Source organism: Doryrhamphus excisus, linkage group LG4 (genome assembly GCF_037039965.1).
Source record: "Doryrhamphus excisus strain RoL-2023G ecotype Guam linkage group LG4, RoL_Dexc_Guam_v1.1, whole genome shotgun sequence".
Classification (NCBI taxonomy): Eukaryota; Metazoa; Chordata; class Actinopteri; order Syngnathiformes; family Syngnathidae; genus Doryrhamphus; species Doryrhamphus excisus.
In genome coordinates this window covers 14423218-14441618 of record NC_136360.1, presented here as the reverse complement: position 1 = coordinate 14441618, position 18401 = coordinate 14423218, and the positions used below count along the sequence as shown (strand labels likewise).

At 40.3% G+C, this 18401-nt stretch overlaps 3 protein-coding genes across 3 annotated transcripts; all 3 read right to left on the bottom strand.

Moving 5' to 3' along the window:
- Positions 1–37: 37 nt before the first annotated feature.
- Positions 38–4328, bottom strand: sft2d2a (SFT2 domain containing 2a). Its single transcript, XM_058073196.2, has 8 exons — positions 4054–4328; positions 3885–3974; positions 3288–3373; positions 3142–3223; positions 954–989; positions 818–876; positions 712–741; positions 38–624 (listed from the first exon to the last, which is right to left on the bottom strand). Exons 1-8 carry the CDS (start codon positions 4117–4119, stop codon positions 585–587), a joined length of 489 nt encoding a protein of 162 aa, XP_057929179.2. The 5' UTR covers positions 4120–4328; the 3' UTR covers positions 38–584.
- A 695-nt stretch (positions 4329–5023) lies between these two features.
- Positions 5024–11312, bottom strand: tmem45a (transmembrane protein 45a). Its single transcript, XM_058073295.2, has 6 exons — positions 11045–11312; positions 8246–8452; positions 7948–8160; positions 7135–7319; positions 6919–7061; positions 5024–6215 (listed from the first exon to the last, which is right to left on the bottom strand). Exons 2-6 carry the CDS (start codon positions 8439–8441, stop codon positions 6119–6121), a joined length of 834 nt encoding a protein of 277 aa, XP_057929278.2. The 5' UTR covers positions 8442–8452; positions 11045–11312; the 3' UTR covers positions 5024–6118.
- Positions 11313–11585: 273 nt separating this feature from the next.
- lnp1 (leukemia NUP98 fusion partner 1) lies at positions 11586–16152 on the bottom strand. The gene is made up of 4 exons (XM_058073379.2): positions 15703–16152; positions 13927–14172; positions 13187–13285; positions 11586–12114 (listed from the first exon to the last, which is right to left on the bottom strand). Exons 1-4 carry the CDS (start codon positions 15886–15888, stop codon positions 11971–11973), a joined length of 675 nt encoding a protein of 224 aa, XP_057929362.2. The 5' UTR covers positions 15889–16152; the 3' UTR covers positions 11586–11970.
- Between the last annotated feature and the right edge of the window lie 2249 nt (positions 16153–18401).

Here is an 18401-nt window from a genome sequence, read left to right as displayed (position 1 = left end):
GCTAAGCGTGGACGTGCAAAAATATCACTTTGTATTATGACAAAATTTTATTTAGTCTTTAGTAATGTCTTACATGTATTACAGTATTATAAATAAATACATACATACAAATCTACAAAGTAAATCCCAAACAAAATCTACAGTCCACCGACGTTTTTTATTGGCCCTGACCACATTTTAAAATACAACATTAAAATAAAAAAAACAACAAATATTAGGGATTATCTTTATTTTAATTTTATAATTATTTTCATAAAATTTATTTATTATTTAAAACACAAAATATTAGTCAGGAAAAAAGTAATAAACCTCCTTGTAACACAAAATTAAACCAAACCTTTTTGTAAAGCTACACATGTTGGTTTAGAAATAAAAATGTGGCCCCTTTGATTTTTCAGTATGTGGCCATCGGTAGAAAAAGTATGGACACGGCTGCAATAAAACGACACAAAAATAAAATATTATATGTGATGAACATGCAGCACTTTCAAATAATTATTTTTAAAAAGCAAGAGAAACCTCCACTTTTGAAAAACAACAAACGTCTTCATCCAGCCGGAGTCATCATGGCAGAAATGTATGCCTCACTTCATGCACATGGCCACCAACCTCAATATGGCGTCCCTGCAAGGTAATTTTTCAGATATTAGACAATGCAGACATCTTATGTTGACGTTGCTTTTGTACAGGGAAAAAAAAACATCAACGAACCTGACAAATGGGATGTATGAAAGGCTATACCTGGAAACAGAACACAATTTGAAATCAGGCATGATGCAGAAATCCACAGCAATTTTGGAGAAGGATAGAAACACACCAGGTGAATGACAGCACTTGCAAGATGACAAACAGTAAAGCCAGACCAAAGTTCTTCCACTGAAACAAAAACAGCACAATGACCTTCTTTGCACTGCTGTACATACATGGCAGCTTTTAATGCAGTAGTCACTCACCCAGAAAGCGGCACACAGCGTCAACACAAGACAAGTCTGGAAAAAGAAGAACAAGTGGTTCCATATCAGTGGTTCCCAAACATTTAACCTGAAGCCATGTATGCCCCGCTCCTGCACACTTAAAAAAACATCAACCGTTTTATCTTCATTAAAATGAAATATTGAACAGAATTAATTGGTTCATTACTTCTGAGTCATAAATGTGTAATTTCAGAAGGTTTCACATGTGAACTGATAAATAAGCGATAAATAAATAAGTCAGGTTTCAGCACCACCACTTGCCTGAAGTCAGGGGGTAACTGGGTAGTTGTTGGGTAATCTAAGCTGTTAAATGTAATCTAGTGCTTAAAATGTATATAGAAAGTGAAACTTAAGTGTGGTTGAAAACCACATTGAAAGGCTTTTGTAACATAAAAGAAGGGTGTTGTAAGTGTAAATATGGTACCTTTTAGATAAATTGCCTCACCCTCTCATTGGGGAATTATGGTTGGCCCTTCACGGGTAAAAGGGGTTGGTTGAATTGTTGTGCAGAGAAGGCCTGTTGTGTGTGCGTGCTGGGGGAACTACTGTTGGACTGTCTGGTAAAATAAACTGAAAGAGCTCTCAAGCCCATGGTCTGGTGTGCATTTCAGAGGCTATGGCTATCCCAGACTAGTAAGAGGCCATTTTTTCAACTTAAAATCTTACAGTCCTAATCAAATATCATGACATTATTACTATACCACATCACTACTATGAGGAGAACAGGAGTATAGAATGGAGGGAGCCACCTACTGTGGCCCAGTAAGTTGCACTGTATTCAGACACATGCTCAGCGCAGTCGGTGTGACGAGTTCTCTCTGGCCAACCTTTGGTGCTTTTCAAACACAGACACACTATAGGTCCCTGGTGTCGTAGCTTTTTTTGAGGGAGAGACACTCCCATCAAGGTTTTGTGCTTCTGATTCCAATACCGACCATCCATGAGTGATCAGCCGATACCAATTACATGTATTAATTGTGCATTTTTCCACTTCATTTACGAGGAGTGATATTGATCTGGGACATTGTTAGACAATTCCAAGCACACCCGGAAAATAGGTCATTATTTTAAAAAAAAATCTACTTTGTGTAAACCTATTCTTGTACTATTTGATACAAAACTGACTTTAATTTCCTGCATGTTTTGGAGTCATACGAACACATGGGAAATACACTGTATATTTTAGCTCACGATAACAAAATAATCAGAATAAAATAATACAAATGTATTGAATAGAAAAAGAGATTTCACCTTAATGCCGATGAAATGACATTATTTTTGCTCATAATATTAAGATGATATTTTTACTTAATTATTGTAAAATTGCTGCAGATTTCACCATATTTGCCACTGTTTATTTTTAGAATATGTCGCAGGCCAGTAATAATATGCCCCACCCCCCGGGATACACCATTGTGCTACACAATACCATGTTGTGTAAAAAGGGCCACTAATTGTGATGGGAAACGCTCCCCACTCTCTGTATGCACACTCTATAATGCTACACAGACAAGCGCTTGACCATGACTTCCACAAAATAAATACAGTTAGGACACTGATAAACTGTTACTTACTGCTGGCCCTTCTGACTCTTCCACACCACCAAGTAACGTTGGAAAGGCGTAGGGCTTCAGAAAGTTTATCGTCTAGTCCAGCTGCATACTGGCCCATGTTCACTAAACAGTCCAGTGTGAAATTCCGTTGACAGATTAAAATGTATTTCTTTTGCTGGTAAGGAATCGGGCACTCCAACCACTTGTGCCTGATGGTGGCATCTTTAGGAATTGGAAAATAATGGGGCTTTCCCTTAAGAGCCTTTGCTAGCAACGTCAACACAGAAGCAGAGCTTGGGGGAGGGCAGAGAGCTTACAGCCACGACCATATAAGGAAGTCCGCTCCTCTGTGACATCACAAAGGGGCAATTTCACCACGCCTTTTGAAACCGAGCATTTTGAGCCACCCCAAACTTCTTTTAGGGCTCACTTCCAAATGCACAAATGAGAGTACAACATTCTAATTACATTTATAGGTCAGAAAAGTGGAAAAAGCATAATTGATCCCCTTAAACTTTCTCACTTAAGTCGCAAAGCTGAGATGCAGAAGAAAATAGCAATGTGGCCTTTGCATGCTTTCATTTTGACCTTCAACCCCAAGACCCTTGGCTTACTATCATGATGGTGGTGGCCAGCGCTCTTGTTTTGTCACACATTCTCTTCAGCTGCTTCACGGGGCCCATCAGGAACATGGTGCTGTGGCAGAGAATTCAATATCAACACAAAACAATCCCTCTGTGTGCGCTTAGGCATCACTGACCTGCACAGCGCACAAATGTTCCCAAACGTGTAAAAGACGATGAAGAGGATGAGGCCAATCCTGGGGAGAAAGAGCACGGCCACCCCCTGCAACGACATGAGATGCAAAGCCGAGAATGAAAATTTGCCAAAATGTACAACTTTTGTCGACTTTATGCTACTAATTTGATGTTATTCTCTTAAAAATAAAACTTTTTCTCTAAATTCCATTTTTTGTTTTCTTTTTAAATTCTGTTTGGAACGTGGCCCTATATCCCTGGTACACAGCAATGTTGCGATGCTGTTTTGAAAGACAGTCAATAAAGTTGAATTGAAAAACTACCGCCAAACATGGACGCCCCATCACAACAAGTGGACGTGTGCTATATGTGGCAACAAGCAACATTCCCCAAAGCTTGATGAACCTGTAAGACAGCACTAACTAAAAGCACTAGCTAAAATACGTTTGTGTATCCTTTCAAGAATACTACACACTGTCTGCTAGTCATGCTAACGCTTATAACCCAGATACGAAAAAGTAGCTAACTGTGGTCTGAAAAGAAATACTTTAGCTGTTTAGAGTACTTTATGCTGCTATCTCGTCACACAAAATACTTACAAAAATAGCACATGCTGCTCCAATGACAAAGCAGGCGATGAATCCTTTGATTCTTGTTCCCCATCCGAGCGTTGACGCTTCGTTGACCGACTACAGGCAAAAAACAAGTTAATTGCCAATCGAACGCAGCGAACAAAGAAGAGCAAATCAAAGATTGTTTTGTTCTTACCTCTAGGATTGTTCTGTCATCTCGTCGCGTTTCCTCGCCGCTCAAAACTGATTTGAGTTTATCCATAGCCCAAGATTCTCCTTTTCTCAGGTACTCTAAACGTCAATAAATGTTTGGATACTTCCTCACTGGGGTTGCAGTGGCATGGCTCCGTGGGAGACCGATAGCCGGGTGAGCTTCCTTAACCTGGAGGATGACGTCACTCCGCCTTTCACTCACCTGAGAGACGGGACTGAGGTGTCACTAGGGCGAAATGAGACACTGGTGTTGCCTTGGGAGGTGACTTGTGTTGGTAGGAGCCTGGCAGCCTTGTACAACTACAGTTTGGCGGCATATAGTCAGGGTAATGGTGGAATTTAACAAGTGTACTTCACTTTTTTATCAGATTTATAATCTTATTATATTTTTCATAAAAAATAAATCATTAACAACAAATTAATCAATACAAAAATAATACAATATTTTTTGTAAATAAGGAAAACGCCAAAAGAAACAAATAAAAGTACACTTAATCCTACCCTGTCTGCATGTCTCAGCAATTACTGGTTGTTTGTTCACTCCCTGTGTTTAAATGTTACCATTTTCAAGCAGGAAGAGAAAACAGCAAATAGATTCAACACAAGAATAAATATGGACAGAAATATTGTATGACAAATTAATAAATACAAAATATATATACAAATATACTTATAAACACCACAGTGTTGTGGGCGACACTGCATAATATTTTGAGTATTACAATCAATATTTAGACTTTTTTAGTTATAATATGCTAATATTATACTATTATATATAATAATATAATATGCTCATGTTTAAATGTGTTTTACCAGAGGCCAATAACCATTTTTGGCATTTTTGTCCATTGCCTGCACATTGTTGTTGTTGTCTAAAAATGTTTAGTTTTGCATGTGACCCCTCCCCACCCCACACACACACACACAAAGCAAATTTTAACAGAATAGCAACATATGTATCTTTATTGGTGCTATCAGTGTGACAAAACCACAAAACAATTTCAGCTGCTGGTAAAGTGCATGTGACTAATAAATCAAACATCCAGCAGGGGTCGTCAATCATCTGAACACTTTGCAGGCACATTCATTCTTCTTTTCTGTGAGACACATCCAAGCATGCATACAAAAAATACTCAAGTCATTCCTCAAAGGCAATCAAAACACTAATGATATAATAAAAACTGGTCCAATTTAGCACGGTAGTTTTAATTTATCTGGCCACAAGATGGCGCCATTGAACAAATGAACGTACAAGAAATACTGTACAGTATGTGCTCGCAGAGAATTGGCAAAGTACCGTATTTTCCGGACTTTCAGTCATACTTTTTTCATGGTTTGGCTGGTCCTGCAACTTATACTCCAGAGCAACTTATGTATATATTTTTCACACTGACAGGCGCAAGAGGACGCTCTAAGGCATGTGTGCCAGTATCTGCGACTCCTATCACTCCTGTAAGACTGAAAATTTACAATGTAAACATCAACTTATAAAAACATATGAGGAAGACGAAACACAAATGCTCCAGAAAGAAAATCATATTCTACTGATTACGAGCTGCAAGTAAACTATATCTGTTATGTTGTTTAGGCTATAGTTGTATATGCATACTGTATGTATACTGTTAATGTTATGATAAAATACCACCTATTCACGTTACGTTAACAAACGCATATTTGTTTTCCATTTTATTGTTATTACTAGAACTTGCCTTTCAAGATTAATTGTCTGTTCCTGGTCTCTGATTTTATCAAATAAATCCCCCGCCCCCCCCATAAATTGGGACATAGAGTCCAGTGCGACTTATACTGTGCATTTTTGCCTGGTGTGATACTGCTGAAATATATACTTATAGTGTGGAACATACTGTATTAGTAAGTCAGGATGGACCCTGATAGTACAGGCTAAAGGCAGCTGGTGAGGTAGAGACACACTTTTTAATCTTCCCTTTTCTTCCCTGTTTTCATGGTGGGGGAGGGGGGGATGGGGGGGGGGGGCACCTACACATACAGCCAAACCACTGTTTGGAAAAGCCCACCGACCATCCACTTCATAACGCTTCATCTTCCGACTCGACCTCCTTGTCCCGGCGCTTCAGCAGCCCCATTTCCACCGGTGGGGTCTTCTTTAATCTGGAGCGAACCATGCTACCAAAGACAAATAACTGCTGTAAGGAAAGAACCCCTGTTTGTTTGCGCACATACACACACACACGTGATTAAGATTATAAAAATAATTAACATTCATTCATTCATTTTCTACCGCTTATCCTCAGGAGGGTTGCGGGCATGCTGGAGCCTATCCCAGCTGTCTTCGGGCGAGAGGCGGGGTACACCCTGGACTGGTGGCCAGCCAATCACAGAGATGGCCGAGGGTGGAATTGAACTCCGGTCTCCTAGCTTTGAGGCCTGCACACTAACCACTCTTTTCCGCCATGCAGCCCCATTTAAAAACATGTCACATTTGTCACATATGTAAAAATCTGTATGTCCCTTTAGGTATATGTTTAACATTAACATCTGTCTGTCCCTTCGCATACATGTTGAACACATGTAAACAGAAACACCTATCCGTCTCTAAGTGCATTTATCTTGTACACATCTGTCTGTCCCTTCACATACAGGTACTTGTTGAATGTAAACAAATACATCTGTCTGTCTTTTCACATAGTACATGTATCATGTAAACATCTGTCTCTCCTTTCTCACTTACTGTACTTACATACAGTCATGTCTGTCCATTCCTGTACATGTAAAGGTCAAAAACACTGCCTAGCATTTACAGCCATGGTTGTGACGGCAGAGGCTACGAGCTACAAGCGTGCTCATGATGATGAACACAGATTCTCACCATCTGACGATGCAGTGGAGCCCGCCCACAAGGAACATGGCGATGGCGAGGTGCCAGGAGTAGCACATGGTGATGAACATCATGTTGCTGTGGTCGTTGGGGTCCCACTGGGGACCACTGGGAGGGTACAGCACAAAGCCAATCTGAAGGAAGAAAATGGAGAATCAGACGTTGCTTGGTGATGAGACGTAGCACCAGTGGCGCGCTGGGACGCACCTGCCAGAACCAGCTACCCTGCAGCAGCGTCAGGGTGCAGCGCAGCAGCTCCAGGAGGATGTTGCCTCTGTGGAAGACCTCCAGGAAGGAGACCACCGCCCCGCCGAAGATGGCGTAGAGTAGGAGCATATGCAAGTGGACATCCAGCATTGTCCTGCCGTGGAGGTGGTAAAGAAAGAGAAACCCTGCCAAAAAAAACACACACCAGAATTTCCATTCGCAGGACTGGAATTCAAAAAACAATCCTGGGAAGGCTTTCTCTTTTCCCTGAATGTGTCCAATTTCTGTTTCCCGAAAAAAGTATCCAGCCAGGATTTCAATACTGGAGTCAGCATGCATTTCTCCACTGCACTTTGACTTGTGTTTCTCATACAAGCCTACTTGTACATAATGCAGAGCAGTGGCACGTGGTGCATTTGGATTTGGGCCACCCAATCCACCTTTAAATACCCCCACTATCATATTACAATTACACAAAGCATCTATAATCAGTGCTATTGCTATTACTATTGCTAAAGCAACCAGCCCACTTGCACCTTTATCTTTACCAATTATTGGAAACAATGTATTGGAATCCAATACATCATTTCCAAACTACTCCAAACCTCCACACCAATAAAAATGAAAGTTAGCCACAAAGCATTTCCCCGGCTGATTGATATATAAAATACATATACAGAATAAAAGGTCACTTAATGTTGAACTAAAAATAAATGACCTTACTCCAGAGTAGTGGCATCAGCCCAAAAAAAGTCCGAAAGAGGAAAAAACCTGGAGTATGTACTTTAGAGATAACCATGTTTCTGGTCTTACCCTCATTACAGAAGGCAAGCGCCATCATGAGCCTATCAAGTGCGAGGGGCATGGCCTCCGTGGTGTGGGCGAGCATGGACACGGCTGCAGCCAGGCCAAAGAAGAGATACATGGTGGCGTGCTGCCAGTTCATCAGATCTTTCCAGTGGTTCTCTGCAAAATCGTACAGCTTGAGACGTGGCCCATCCGCCAGGAACTGCTCCGCTAGCATCCCTTCACAATAAAAGACATCATTACAGGTCATCATAGAGCTCTACAGGGGCACGTCTGTCGCTGTTGTGGTGTCGTCCAGGCTCACCAGCTAACGAGAAAAAGAGGATGATGGAGCTTTCTATGACCTCGAGGCGGCGCTGGAACGCTCGGCTTGTGAGTCGCGTGGAGCCGATGTTCTTGTTCCTGCGGGTGGCGTGCCACAGTGAGAACTTTGCAGTCCACCAGAGTCCGCCAAACAGGAAGAAACTTCCAGGTAGTGCATGGCCCTTGAAACTGCCCATGATGACAACCTCTGAATGAAGAGAAGAAACATCTCCATTAGTGCCTGATAGGATGACCTCCAAGTCTCCTTATTACCACAATTCTCTAAAATTATCGAGAAGTTATTCAATTACAGGTTGGACAAATTTGTTAATATGAATGAATTACTTGCAGAAAGTCAGTACGGGTACAAAGCTAACATTTCTACCTCCATGCCACTGAAATTATGGAGGAAATCATGAACGCTATAGATCATAGAAAGCGTGCACTGCAGTATTCATGGCTATTCATTCTGACAGAAGCCTTTGATACAATCAATTATGACATCCTAATAATTAAATTAGAAAGGTATGGAATAAGAGGTCAGAGATGAAATGGTTATATTAAAAGAATGGTTTGATAATAATAGATTGTCCTTGAACCTAAGTAAAACTAAAATCATACTGTAGAATAATGATGAAAGAGGGTTAGTCAACAGGATTAGGACTATGATGATTAGTCAACATTTAAATTGCACCAGTGGGTGTCAGTGAAAGAAAAATGATCAAAAGAAAGCAGGTGGTCACATCAAAGCAAGCTTTAAAACCCGCTAATATCCTATTTTTACATTATCAAGATAGAAAAAAGGCCTGAAAACGCACCAAATGGCACATGAACATAATCTGCCCGGCAACAAAGGTCAAACAAAGGAGGACATTCAAACACAAGTAGCTGCTTGCTCTTTTTTTTGCATCCTCTTCAGGATGAGCACAAACACTGTGGTCGCCACGGCAACCATGCAATGCCTTCCATCCATTGAGGCAGGACATAAAAGTGTATAACAATTGTTTTTCATCAACATCTGTAAATACCATATTACAGTAAATTAAGGATGTACAAAGTGCGGCACTGGGGCCAATTTCAACCCACAGTTTATATTAGTTTATTGGCCTTTCGCATATTTGGAAAAATGAATTAAGGTGCTGGGTTGAGCTTTGCGTCTTAAAACTTTGTATATCGATACACCTTGGTTGTTGTCATCTTCGCAATCACCAGGTCCAATCATTGGCTACACTAACACTTGCGTGACCCTAGTGAGGATAAGAGGCATAGAACAAGGCTGGATGGATGGATGGATTATTAACATTGATATTCAATTTACAGAAATATAAATACATGCAAATAAAATTAATATCAATATTAATATTATATTGTTTAAATATACCATTATTATTTAATTATTTGTATTTTTACTCATTGATTCATTCATTTTCTACCGCTTATCCTCACGAGGGTCCGGGCATGTTTTCTCTGCTCTCAATACAAAAATATTCAATTTATAAATAATTCTACTTCATTCTAATTCATTTATCATTGTCAGGCTGCCATAAATGAGGGGTTACTGTATATGTAATGAAAGCAGGAGCAGGAATCAGGCAGGTTAATAAACATCCATCCATCTTCTATATGCCAGTTATCCTCAATAGGGTCACGGGGGTATGCTGGAGCTTATCCCAGCTGTCATCAGACGAAAGGCAGGGTACACCCTGGACTGGTGACCAGCCAATCACAGAGCACATATAGACAAACAACCATTCACACTCACATTCATACCTATGGACAATCTGGAGTCGCCAATTAACCTAGCATGTTTTTGGAATGTCGGAGGAAACCAGAATACCCGGAGAAAACCCACGCATGCACTGGGAGAACATGCAAACTCCACAGAGATGCCCGAGGGTGGAATCAAACTCGGGTCTCCAAGCTGTGTGGCCTGTGCGCTAATCACTCTCTACCGTGCAGCCACATTTGAATTTTTTAAATGTTATTAAACGTTACACTATTTTCCTTAGTCAACTAAACACATATAAGATGTTTTATTCAGTTAGCTTAGCTCGTATAGCTTGCATATTCTGAAAAATGTACTAAAATTAAAAATTTAACATTGATATTTAATATTAATTTCAATCATTATACATGCAATGAATATTAGTATGCTATACTTATGAATATAACTGACTAGGAGTAACATAAAACAATAAAATATTAATATAAAACTGATACCATATAAATAGTATTTCATTTAACTGTTATATTATTTATGATTGAATTATTGAAATTATTGAACATCAACAACATCAGCTTCTGGCCTGTACTTCAAATGCTAGGCTATCCTGGGCGAAGAGGCCATTTTAATTTAATTACGTTGCATTTAGATATAGATGTTGAACACTTGGGTTTATTCTGCAGTTATGACGTTTTTTGAGGTCCACATATGCTTTTAACGACTGCCTCTGTATAGCAACAGCATGATGGTGACAAACATGTAAAAATGTACAATTTGTCGTCACTTTACAGGAATTTTTATCAGTGGAAAAACAATGTCAGACATACAGTGCATAACTAACAGGAAGAAAAACACACACACACACACCGGACACGCATGATTTAAAATGCTCCAGCTACAAGTTTTGTAAAAGTAGTTTTTTTCTAAATAAAACTGAAAGTTGTTAGCTCACTTAGTATGTGGAATTCTGAGCAAAATATTAAAGTATGAAGTATATAGGTGTTTCTTTACTAGCAAACCGTTGTAAAAACACACACTTCAAATACTTTTTCCAAAAAGGAGGGGGGTCTTACTCACCCAAGTACAGGAGCTTTGTTTGTGGAGATTTAAAAAAAACTTAGTCAAGCAAGAAAACCTTCATTGTTTCATCACGTATATAAAGGTTATAAACTATTTTTTTCCTGTGAGCTAAACAGCGTCTCTCTGATTCCTTCTAGGCTCCAAACCGTTTTTTTCACCCCCCATTTTTCACCTCATCTCTTCACGGCTCGTCTACAAGCCACCCCATTGGTTGACTGTGCCAGATGACGTCTCCTTTACCCGCCCCTATTGGTTGACGCCCACGTCAATCTCAGGTGTCCACGTGTGCACACTTTCTCTCCGCCTGTTACAGCTCCACTATGCGGGCAAAAAAAAAGTTGTGGTACAACCGAGTCGAACCGAGTCAAGCGCAGTAGGGACGAGGTAAGTAGCACGTACACAACATCAGAAAGAATGTCGTCTATTCTTTGTAGTTAAGTTGGATTAGTGTGAGAGTGAGTTTTGCAGTGCTCAAAAAACGAGCCACAATGAAGGCGACATTTACTTTAAAATGAATGGAGGAAGCCTTTTTATTAATCCAATCGTATTTATTTTCAAATATATAAATGACATACACAAGACAAGTGAATTCATATTTTCTATGAGATGAATGAATTCTAATACAAATATACAGCCAATTTATTTGGTATAGGTTGGGTTGGGTTGCAGAATGTAAAATCACAGTACAGGTGCAGCCACGTGCAATAAGGACACCTTCTTGCATCACGTGACACATCAATTTATCCAAAGAAACTGCTTGAGTGAACTATATGGTAACATACATAACGTCATGCATTCATATCTTCAACATTCCAATAATAAAAACAGCCCAATAGTAATCCAACATGAGAGTGTGAAGGTTAGAATCAAAAGTCCTAAAATTAATATACTGTCCAGGACGTGGTCCCTCCCACTTAGTGACATCAGCGATGTCTCCGCAGGGACAGCTGACGGCGGAACGTGTGCTGCTGCTCTTCCGTGGTGATGGGCTCATCCGCCGACCTCCTCCTACTGCTCATGAGTCTCCGCACCAGGCACGCCGCCTCGCTGCTGCTACGTGGTCGACACTGCTCGGACATGATGAACCACATCAGTGAGCGTTGTTTTCATACCAAGACTCATAAATGCTCATAAGTGTTCACACCAGGACCCATCAACTCAGATGTGTTCACAGGTGAAGATATGACTCCCATATTTTTACACCATGATTTGTCATAGGTGAAGGAATGACTCATGTGTTTTTATACCAGGACTCAACCATTCAAATGTTTTCACACCAGTAATGATTCAGATGTATTCGTACCAGGACTTGTCATGCTTGTGAAGGAGTGACTCACATGTTTTCATACAAGAACTCATGCAGGTGAAGGAATGACTACATTATTTACACCAGAGCTCATCGAATTGCATGTTTCCACACCAGGACTCATCATGCAGGTAAAGTGATGACTGTCATGTTTTCACACCAGGAATGACTTACGTCTTCATACCAGGACTTGTCATGCTCTTGAAGTGACACACGCTTTCATACCAGGAACCATCATGCAAGTGAAGAAATGACTGAAATGTTTTCATACCAGGAATTGTCATGCATGCTAACAACTGACCCCCATATTTTTATACCAGACTCATCATGCAGGTGACATAATGACTCTAATGTATACACACCAGGAAACACCAGCTTGCATGTTTACATACCAGGACTGGTCATACACGTAAAAGAATGACTCGTATGTTTTCATACCAGAAATGTTTTCACACCAGGACTCATCATGCAGGTGAAGAAATTCTTTCATACCATACTCGTTAGTACTCGTTATGCATGTGAACAAATGACTCCCATATTTTCACACCAGGACTTGTCATGCATGTCAAGGGGTGACTCAACATTTTCACACCAGGACTCATCATGCAGGTGAAGAAATTACTAAATTTTTTTAAAACCAGGACTCATCGACTCCCATGTTTTTGCACCAGGAGCTTAAATGATGACTAATGTGTTTTTACACCAGGAATGACTGCCATGTGATTGTAGTAAACGTAACAATATAACAAATAAAAGTGAAGGTGATGGTACAGAGGAACTGTAAAGGGAGTGACTTCAATCAAAATAGTAATAATAAATAGTAATAGTTGTACCTCTTTGTGGAACGCATGAGCACAGTGCAGTTCTTGAACGGCTCCCCCACTTTTGCACATGTTGTCATGGCAGATGACACACAAATTGTCATCATCATTCTGAAAAAAGACCGTCCCAACAAGGAATGAATGGCCAGCGCTACACATGTTTATATTTGCTCATCTACAATCTATAAACTCCATTTATGGGAACTCAAAGTGGATACTGACAGTTCCTTTGGACTCTGGGTACTCTGTGACTCTGTTTTGGACTCTTTGTACTCCTGGACTCTGGGTAGTCGGACATTGGTTTTGGATTCTGGGTATTCTCAGAATCTTGATTTGGACTCTGGGTACACTTTCGCTGAAGGTACTTGGGCTCTTGTTTTGGACTCTGGATACTCTATGACTGAATTTTTTTTTACTCTGGGTAGCCTCGAACAACTAGCTTTGGACTCTCGGTCACGGATACTCTTGGACTCTGTTTTTTGGACTCTGGATTCTGAGTACTTTTTTTTTTCTGAATATTGTTTTGGACTCTGATTACTCTCAGAATGTGGGTACTTGTGGACTCTCTTTTTGGACTCCGGGGTGACTCAGACTGGTGTTTTATACTTTGAGTACTCATTATTATTATTATTACTGGCTTCTGGTACCCTCAGACTCTTTTTTGGACTCAGATAGGACATACATTTTGGAATTCTCTCAATTGTGTCATACTGTACATTTAAGGGATTCCACAGTACCTGTGCTGTGCTCACCAGTGATATCGTGCGTTTATCCCGGAGACAGAGTCTCTTCTCAAAGGATTCCGTCAGTTCTGGGATGGTGCTGATGCGGTTCTCCGGGACAGCCGACTTGGAGCGTCCGTTGCCGTCCGAGGAAGCCCTGCGAGCTCTCGGGTGGGGCCTGACCTCACCCTTTTCTTCCCTGTTCTTCAGGTGGCTGGGGGCCGACGCCATCGTGGCCGCATGCAGCCGGTTGAGCTTCATGGCGTCTAATTGTGACTGACAAAGAAATAATTTGACAAGTACAAGCAGCTCCCTCAAACAAGCCTGGGAGAATCATGGCTTTAAAGGTGTGTTTATCAGTGTTAATGTTTTTCAGTAAACATGAAGCTTGGCCTTACTAACCCCTTGACTTTTGATTATTTACAAAAAGTTTTTAACTACTAAAAAAATCTTTTTTACATGTAACTATCAGTAGTGATTTTACTCGAATAACGTACAGAAGAATAAGAGAAGAGTAAAAGAAAAAAGTTGTAATTTCTTGTAATTTTATGAAAATAACGTTGCAATGTTATGAGAAAAAAATAACATTATTTTAGTTGCATGAAGATGAAATATTAAAGAAAGATGTAATTTTTTTCAAGTTGTAATATTCTGACAAACAAACTTAATTTCTAGAAAAGTATTGTGCAAGAATAAAGTCAAAATATTATGCCAATTAAGTCCTAATTTACAAAAAAAATGTAAAATTTACAAGAACAAAGTTGAAATAGTTGGAAATTTTACAAAAAAAACATCAGACTTGAGAAAAACAGTCATCTTATGAAAATAAAAGTCAAAATATGAGGTGAAAAAAGTTGCATTCTACCATAACTAATTTGGGCAATTTTACAAGACTAAATAATAGAATGAGGAAAATGTTCTCATTTTAGCAGCATAGACTTGAAATATAAAAAACATATATCTTTTAAATGAAAAGGAAAATTACGGTGGGGAAAAGTTATAATATTATGGGTGATGAGAAGAAAAATACCACGATTATTTCTGAAGAGAGTTTAAATATTTGGAAAATTAAAAAAACTGCAAAAATGGGAAAAGTTGATTCTAATAATAGGGTTTTTCACCTTTATGACAAAGCTGACCTATATACAGTACGTATATAACTTCATAGCATATCTACATTTTTCACTATGTGGCCCTTGTTGGAAATAATTCGGACGCTGCTGACGTACACTCACACATCCTTAAAACTGGGAGAGTATTTTGTTGTTCTGTATAGTACTTCCTGCGGGGGCTATTGTCTCATCAATGTAACATTGCTGACACAGAGTGACCAGTGTACAATACTACATATCACCACAACATTGACTTGAAAATGCTTAATTTAGGTTAAACAATATGTACATGTTTATTTTTCACTAATAATGGGTTGTATTCAACCACAAAACATCAATTATTTATTCAAGCAGTAAGGCATGACTATAACACACTGCGGCAAAGAGTCGCTGTGTGTGGTTACCCGGCATGCCTTGTGGGTTGTATAGTTTTGTGTGTATAGTAAGCCTTGTTTTGACACCTGCATTGTCTGTGTGGTACACTGCGTTGTGTGTTTTATCTATGTTGACTTGTCGAGTTGCTGCAAGTTTAGAAAGGCGTCTGTGTTGATGAGCCACTAGCTAGCTGATGGTCTTCTTCTGTAAAGGCAGGTTTCAAATAGTGCTACCGAAAGGAGTATTCAAAGGCGCCACTCATCCACTCTGGAATCAATTTTGGTACCAGTTGAGAACAACGCACAAGATGTTTATTTACCACAGTGGGAAGTGATGCTCTTCGGTCCACTTTTGTCCGTGCGGGTCTGTTAAAGCTGCGCTTCCTGTCCCGGGACTGTCTGCCTTCCGCCCCGTGGCCCCAGTAGCTGCTCATCCACTTGGTGAAGTTGCCGTCGTCGTCCTCGTCATTATCCATGATGATGGCGGGCAGGAGGCGAAGTGACATGGCGGCAAGGGGATGCTGCTGGGGGGAGGTCTGAGCCACTGAGTGACTCTTTGTGCTGCTCCACTCCACAAAGCAAACTTGTATTAATTAGCGTCTGCTGTGTTATTCCAGGCTGATCCTTAAATATCCTCTCTCGTGCAGGTCTTTGATAAGAGGAATGAATCCCTTGTAATCTATTTAACGTGGCTGCTGGTAAAGAATAAAGGCGAGCCAGGGGAGCAAGGGACAGTATTTTGGCACGACTTGGTGGTGTGGACGCCTTTTTAGGCTTTCTATTCCAGTCACCAGCCTGAGGCAACTCCACTGTGCCCATACTTTCCATGAGCACATCAAAAGCTGTCAATAATTATGGAGTGCAGTCTTTCACTGTCTGCTCATTGCCTGGGGCTGAGGTTATGTAGGACAACACATTTCAGCCAGCATTTTTGTTACACTCTATCTATGGGTTGTCCAAATGAAACGATGCAACATTGCCACTTTGATATTTTGGAAACATACTGTATGTTAAGAAGTTGTTTATATTGCGGTTCGATCACGATTTTTCAGAATGGAATGGAATGGCCTTTATTGTCATTATACAAGATGTACAACGAGATTGGAGAGCTTCTCCTTTCAGTGCAGTAGTCAAGTTAAAAAAAAGTATATAAAAGTAGAGTAAAAAAGACAATTTAACAAGATATATACAAGATATCCAAAATATACACATAGTATTGCACAGGAGCATATGCAGGAGCAGACATATTGCATGCAATATGTCTGCTCCTGTATCTGCTAGTATATATCTGCAGATATATTAATTTTAGTGCAATGGTAAATGGGTCATAGTGCAAATAATGAATGGTGTATACAGATGAGTAAAGTCACATATGAGTGTATTGTATTGGGTTGTAAAATAAAATAAATATGATTGAGGTAGTAACAGGGGCAGTGATGGAAATATTGCACATTTGCATTATGCTAATGACCAGGTACGTTGTATGAGTTCAGGGTGGTGATGGCTCTTGGGAAGAAGCTGTTTCTCAGTCTGCTTGTTTTTGCCTTGATGCTCCTGTAGCGTCTGCCACAGGAGCACAGCTGAGCACCAGGATGTAAACTGTCCTTGATGATGTTGCGAGAAATGGATGAATTAATAATTGATGGCTGCTTCGTTGTGGACTATAGCAAATTATTAGTCAAAACAAGCCATAAGGTATGTTGTATTGTGGACACTTACATTACATTACTTACATTACCTTAACGCTGCATGAATTCAGCCATGCCGTCCCACAGAGGGGGAAAAAAGTTCTCCTCCCATTTCATGCGGAAGTGGTAAGTTTTTTGCTCGCTTACTTGCATCTCTGGTGGGTTTGCCCACTGCTGCGATACGTCTAGTCACCGCTATATCAAATGTGTCAAGGCCACACAGGAGTAATTGACATTACATCAGTTTTAATGCAATATACTTTTTATTTTTTCCTGAGGTGGGTTCAGATCAGGGGATATCGTTCATTGTTGCCAGGTTGTAAAGCCCTTTGAGACTCTTTTGTGATGAAGGGCTATAGAAATATACTGCATATATACCCCTTAAGATCTTTAAGGTCCACTACTGTGTACAGCAGGGGTGGGCAAACTTTGTGGGCCGTGTTGAGTTTACAAAACTGTCTGGGGGGGCCAGAATATATATTTAACACACACATTATTTTACGCTTATAATTTTAACAGTCCACCTTAAATTATTTGTTTAATTGTATCTGTAAAAGTGTCATACTATTAGCTATATGTTGTAAATATGTGAATATTTGTATTTTTCATTCATTTTTTACCGCTTTTTCCTCACGAGGGTCGCAGGGAGTGCTGGAGCCTATCCCAGCTGTCATTGGGCGAAAGGCGGGGTACACCTAGGACTGGTGGCCAGCCAATCACAGGGTACATATAGACAAACAACCATTCACACTCACATTCATACCTATGGACAATTTGGAGTCGCCAATTAACCTAGCATGTTTTTGGAATGTGGGAGGAAACCGGAGTACCCGGAGAAAACCCACACATGCACGGGGAGAACATGCAAAATCCACACAGAGATGGCCGAGGGTGGAATTGAACGCTGGTCTCCTAGCTGTGAGGTCTGCGCACTAACCACTCGACCGCCGTGCCGCCTCCCTTTTTTCAGATCACTTTTAAACATCAGACCACATCAAACTATTTTACTAACACAAATTTTTTTTTACTGAATAAGACATCCGACCTGCAAGTCATGTTGCCAGCATGTATGTTAAAAGTTGAAATACATAGACTAACTTGCGGGCCAGATTCAAACGCTTGGTGGGACGCATGTGGCCCCCGGGCCGTAGTTTGCCCACCCCTGCTGTACAGTATGTATGTACATATGTATCAGCTACAAAAACCATCAGCAACGGATACCCCCAGGGCTGCGTTCTTTCTTCTCTGCTCTTCTCCCTGTACACAAACACCTCCACCTGCACCTCCAGTCACCAGTCTGTCAAGCTCCTGAAGTTTGCGGACAACACCAC